At 38.1% G+C, this 5,887-nt stretch overlaps 1 protein-coding gene across 2 annotated transcripts; it reads left to right on the forward strand.

The window, feature by feature from the left end:
• The first annotated feature begins 1,421 nt into the window (after window positions 1-1,421).
• Window positions 1,422-4,627, forward strand: LOC142380461 (apoptosis-associated speck-like protein containing a CARD). Of its 2 annotated transcripts, XM_075466339.1 has the most exons (4): window positions 1,422-1,781; window positions 3,094-3,135; window positions 3,271-3,315; window positions 4,028-4,627. In XM_075466339.1, exons 1-4 carry the CDS (start codon window positions 1,529-1,531, stop codon window positions 4,285-4,287), a joined length of 600 nt encoding a protein of 199 aa, XP_075322454.1. In that variant the 5' UTR covers window positions 1,422-1,528; the 3' UTR covers window positions 4,288-4,627. The 2 variants fall into 2 exon arrangements, with proteins under 2 accessions (XP_075322454.1, XP_075322455.1); XM_075466340.1 differs by lacking the exon at window positions 3,271-3,315.
• Window positions 4,628-5,887: the final 1,260 nt, after the last annotated feature.

Here is a 5,887-nt window from a genome sequence, read left to right on the forward strand (position 1 = left end):
AAAAAGTGACTTTTTGGTGAAGTAAACTCTATTAGAGTAACTGTCATAATTTCTACCTTGTATTTTTAAGATTCTGTAAGAACTAGAGTTTCTTAAGTAAACGTTTTATTAACGTATTACATGAATTATGGGGGAAGAGTAACTTTTACTACTTAAACTTTACTCTGAAAGTGTCTCGTTTTGAAACGCATGCACGACGCATGCGCCCAGTACGACAGCATGAGGATTGGCGCTCATCCGTACGTTAGATGCAGGATCACAGAGCGAGGTGGAGCACGAACGATTCGTTTCACAGGTAAGTTATTACTGTTCTGTTTTAAATTTGTGATAATATGTAAGTCTGCATGGAGTTTGACGCAAGATATGTCACAGTTCATAAGTTAATTTAACGTTAGCATAACGCCACATTGGTCTCTACTGGTTGTTTTGAGCATATTTGTGTGTGTTAAATGTTCTTGAATATCTAAGTATTATATTTCTGTGATGAATGTTGAAACTCTGTTTCAGAGGGTTTCTCAATGCATTTTTGAAAAGCACTATTCCAGATCTGTACTACAAAAGTATTGGGACACCTGCACAATCTAATGCAATTATTTCCAGTCCGCAGCTCTGCCAGCTTCTGCTTTTGTTAAGCTTCTACATGCTCAGGTTTTATTCACTTTGTCAGAAAGGTGATAATTTGACTTTATGTTTATTACTGAAGTTGTGGTGGATGGTGCTGGTCTACCATTATAGTGCATTATGTTGACAGTGTTCCTAAAATTTTGTCCCAATAGTGTATAATGAATGCAGTGTCAGTTATTTTCATGTCAGTCATGCTAATGTTAAACTTATGGCTGCCCCATAAAAGATTGGGCAATTAAATCCACAATAGTAGTGGATTTACTTTGACTGTTCTTGTTAAACTGTTTAAAATGGAAAATAAACAGTCTAATTGCATCATAATTTAGTTGTGTGATATGTGATACATATATATTAAATGCATAGAGTATCTGTTAAATATATTTGGTAACATTTATCAAAAGAATAATGGCAATGATTACTTAATTTTAGTGAGTAGTGTAACGTATGCGACCAAGTAAATTAATTTGTTTAGCACGAGAAAATAATTCAAATCTCCTAACAGCAAATACTACAGATATATTAAATTGACTTAAAATTTTCAGTAAAATGATGTTCCTGCCTATGAAAAACAAGTAGACTTTACTTGATTTGTGATATAAATATAACTTAAAAATTAGATGTAATTACGAAATGTTACCTAATACCTTCACAACTGTAATGTTTTATGGTAAATAAAATTTACTTGATATTGCAGCATTAAATATTACTTAAGCCACTTGAGTGGAAATACTTACAAAGGTTTTTCTAAGTAAATCTTATGAGTTGTTTTTTTCAGTGTAGAGCCGCCTCTCAGAGCCGATGCGTGTGCGCATGACCCATCACTGTTGGACACTGAGCAGCACAGCTGATCGGCACACAGCTTCTGTTATACTAGCACTGCGGGTTTTATGTCTCTGAGTGACAGATGCCTCCTAAGACCGTGAGAAAGTGCGTGGAGCGCGCGCTGGACAACCTGTCCGCGACCAAATTGGATCGGTTCCGCAACGAGCTCGTGAAAAGAAAGCAGGAGCCGCGCATTGCGCTCAACAGGGTGGAGGGCAAACGATCCTGGGAAGTTGTAGGTGAGATGATCTCCACTTTTAAAGAGGATGGAGCTCTGGAAGTGACCAAGGAGCTGCTGGAGGAGCTCGAATTCACCGAGGACGCGGAGACTATGCGTAAGCATCCTAACATCTGGTTCGGTGCTGGAGCCGCGCATTGGCGCGCATTTCATGCCGCAGGGAAACTTTAGCGTCAGTTCAGAGTCTGTAGTTCAAACTGCTGACATTTGTCCTGAACGATGCAGCCACGTTCTGTCATCATTCATCAATATTCTTTAATTAATTCCACGAAGTCGAACATTTAAAGATTTTAATGAAAGACTAAAGCGCGCTGCTTCATTTGATTTACTTTCGCTTTGACCCACATTTCCTGCTTTCAGGTTTGTTCCCCTTATGATACTATACCCTATAAGAATGTAGCTGTACCACAGAGACCCGAGTACAGAGATACAAAAGCATGATAATGGTGTGTGTGTGTGTAGTGGAAGAAGTAAACAGCCGCTGCGTAATCTCCCCAAACTCATTAAAAACGGCCACAGCGCACCAAGACTCAGCTGAGAAATATGCGCAGAGTTGGTTCAGCTGAGTCTGTAGCAGGCTCTGTCATGTTGGGCTGACACATCTGACACATCTGCTCAGTTAGGCTTGCCCTCTCAGTGATTCCTGCCTTATAAGGAAAGTGACGTTTCCGCGGTGTTACGCATGTTTGTGCACACGGGCTGTTGTTAGACTCTGAACTGAATCTGCGGAACTTGTCTTTTAATGCGCACTTAACATCAGCTTTCCTGTGAAGGTATGTTTATATTCTTTCACATCTACCGTGGTGGTTTAATACTTTTTTTTTATTGTGAATGTTTGTCTAAAGGGGACTCGGACCGGGCTGAGTTTTAATCAGAAATAACCTCCCTAACCTCTCGATGGGCTAACATTTGACTTTATTTTATTTTTATTGCATTTTATTTAGGCTAGCTTATATATATAGCCTAGTTATATTGGATTTTTTTTTTGTTATCCTTTTCAGGATGAGTTTTTAACTTGCAGTTTTAGTTGTGTCATCTCTGCTCTGCTGATTTATTGTGTGAAGGATTTATAGTCCACTCTGTGTTTCCTGTGGCTCGGCTCTCAAAGATTAAAGTGCTTTAAATCCAGAAAACATACTTCATGCTGTTTGTTGCATGTTTTATTTGATGTAAAATGAAGATTACCTGCCACCAAAACAGAAAAGACAGGTCACACCATCACCTGGTTTGGTAACTTTTAGATTAAAAGGTGTTTAAATGATTTTAAATGCCATTTTAACCAACCCCAAACATCAGAGTCAGGGACTCCTTTCCTCTGGTGTTTTCCCTTTTGTAAAATCTCTGAACGTCAGATTTGAACTGAACCTTATTCCTCAGAATCTAACTCTGTGTTTCTCTCATCTTAACAGTTAAAGAAGCGATGGAAGCTGGATATCGTCCACCTCCACCTGGTCAGTAGCAGTGACTCGTCCTTACCTCTTCTGTCATCACATCCAGAGGATCATATTTCAGTATCACAGCTTCTTACCTGTGCTGGAAAAATTTGAATTCCATCTGATTTTAGAAGCTCTAACTCTTTTTCACAGCTGGAGGGGCTGCTGGGGCTCCGGCTGCAGGGGCTCAGGCTGCAGGTAAACTGTTCCAACGTCTTCCATTTGAACAGGAGACATCACAGTTCAGCTGATGTTCTGCTGACCTTCAGAAAGTTCCTTCAAAAAGCATCACCTGCTTTAAATTTGGCTTCTACCCCCCGCTGCGCTCCTGCTACATTCAGAACAACTGAGCTTCAGACGTGGAGCCTTTAAAGATCAAACTCAGCTACAGCCAGTGAACCAGTTTCTGTCCCATGCTTGTATACAGGGACAGCCCAGTTGGGCTTAAAGGGACAGTTTGCCTCTTTAGACATGAAGCTGTATGACATCCCATATCAGCAACATCATTTATGAACATCTTCTTACCCCCTGCTGCGTCCTGTGAGCAGAGTTCCAGCCTCGTTTTGGTGCTGATGAAGGTAGTCCGGCTAGTTGGCTGGGGTTTAAAAAATAAAGCGTTTTGCTTCTCAAAACAATATGCGTTCAACAGAGTAATACATTTGCATCACAAAATGGTTCTCCAGGAAAAAGTCAGACCTCACAATGGCTTGGGCCTAATTTGTCTCCCTTCGTATCACTGCCTGCTGTGCAGACCGAGCAGCAAACACCGTAACAGGCGCGGCTGTCGGCAGATAGAAAATAGATGGATGGATCTTCAGTCGTTACATTTTAAAACGACCAAGAAGTTTTCTGCCTTTGGATTAAAAGTGTTGACCGAATCTTTTCTTTCATTTCTGTCTTTTCTCCACAGAGGAGCACTTTGTGGACAGACACATGGATGTGTTGATCCAGAGAGGGACCGGCATTGACGCCATTTTGGATGCACTCCTCAAGGAAAAAGTATTAAGTCCAGAAATATATGACGATATAAGAAGTCAGCGAACCTCTCAGGCTAAGATGAGGGAGCTGTACAGCGGTCCCCTGAGAGCTGCAGAAGAAGTCAAAGATATCTTCTACCGAATCCTGAAGGCCCAGCAGCCGCTTCTCGTCCAAAGCCTGGAAAAGAAATGAATTCTGTGGCCTTACAGTAGAAATGAGGAAAAGTGATTCTAGATGTTTTTTTATTGGTGTCATCCCTGATCACTGAGCCTCATTTCATTACCTCATTTTATATAAAAAACACAATGCAGGGAATGTTTTCTGATGAAAATGCAGATCTTTGTTATTTCAGCAGAAATGTCACGTTTTAATGCAGCATATCACATGAAGAAGAGTCTGTTTTTAAGCTGAATATTTTCAGTAGAAAACAAAAGAATTTGAAATTGAATCAGGTCTGATAAGAATTCACTGTTTGTTCTTCATTCAAAATGTTTTCTGGAATGAACTTAATAATAAAATCAGAGAATTTGAAGTGTCTGTGTTTAGAACGTCACTTTTATTTCAAATCAAATTTATTTGTAGCACATTTCATGCACAAAACAGTTCAAAGTGCTTCACATAAAATAAAAGCATTGCAGCAGGGAGTGGAAGTATGGGGTGCCGTTTGTAAAGCGGCTCACGCTGAAAATAACAGCAACATTTTGTCACATTTAGCTTCAAACAATGTTTAAAAAACTGGTGTGAATTTTTGAGCTTCACTCTTTTGCACATTTACAACAATATTCGTCAACTTAGAGATATTATAGATATTTAGATGTAAATGTTAAATGTAAATCTAAATGTTAAATGTAAATCTAAATGTTAAATTTAAATCTAAATGTTAAATTTAAATCTAAATGTTAAATTTAAATCTAAATGTTAAATTTAAATCTAAATGTTTCGGGTGAAACTAAATATTTAGCTAATTTGCAAATTCAAATGGCGGTAACAGGAAGTACCAAAATAAAAGCTTGTGGAGGTCCGAGTGTGTTTATAGTGGCAAATAATGAATAAAACCCATCTTATCCGGGGAGATGGACTCTTGGACATGGATTATCGTGATAATAGCTACCTAAAATAACAAACACGGTTGGAGAAACTTTATTTGAAGAGTTTTTAGTGTCACTTTTATGAAGGGTGCTGGACTTATGCAGCATATCACATGAAGAAGAGTCTGTTTTTAAGCTGAACATTTTTAGTAGAAAACAAAAGAATTTGAAATTGAATCAGGTCTAATAAGAATTCACTGTTTGTTCTTCATTCGAAATATTTTCTGGAATGAACTTAATGATAAAATCAGCAATTTTTGAGTGAATTTTGAAGTGTCTGTGTTTAGAACGTGACTTTTATTTCAAATCAATTTATTTGTAGCACATTTCATGTACAAAACAGTTCAAAGTGCTTCACATAAAATAAAAGCATGGCAGCAGGGAGTGGAAGAAGCATTAAAAATACATAAAAGAATATAAAGAGAAAGAAATAAAATAATTTAAATGATTAAAAACCAGCAACAGTCCAGATAAGTTCAAAGATATCGTGCAGATTTCATGCATAGACACATGAGAACAGAAATGTTTTTAACCTGGATTTAAAAATGTCTCCATTTGGTGAAAGTTTAATCTCCACTGGCAGTTTGTTCCACTTGTAGAAATGAGGAAAAGTGATTCTAAATGTTTTTTGAAAATGTGGGAATGAGTGATCAGGCCTTCATCATTTATCAACAAACCTTTATCACTGAGTCCAAGATGATCTA

Source organism: Odontesthes bonariensis, chromosome 5 (assembly GCF_027942865.1).
Source record: "Odontesthes bonariensis isolate fOdoBon6 chromosome 5, fOdoBon6.hap1, whole genome shotgun sequence".
Lineage (NCBI taxonomy): Eukaryota > Metazoa > Chordata > Actinopteri > Atheriniformes > Atherinopsidae > Odontesthes > Odontesthes bonariensis.

Bases quoted from the DNA above. Each gene is read 5' to 3' on its own strand.
- LOC142380461 (XM_075466339.1), top strand. From the start codon at position 1,529: ATGCCTCCTAAGACCGTGAGAAAGTGCGTGGAGCGCGCGCTGGACAAC. The intron at 1,782-3,093 runs GTAAGCATCCTA...TCATCTTAACAG, and splicing joins CGAGGACGCGGAGACTATGC to TTAAAGAAGCGATGGAAGCT. The intron at 3,136-3,270 runs GTCAGTAGCAGT...TCTTTTTCACAG, and splicing joins ATATCGTCCACCTCCACCTG to CTGGAGGGGCTGCTGGGGCT.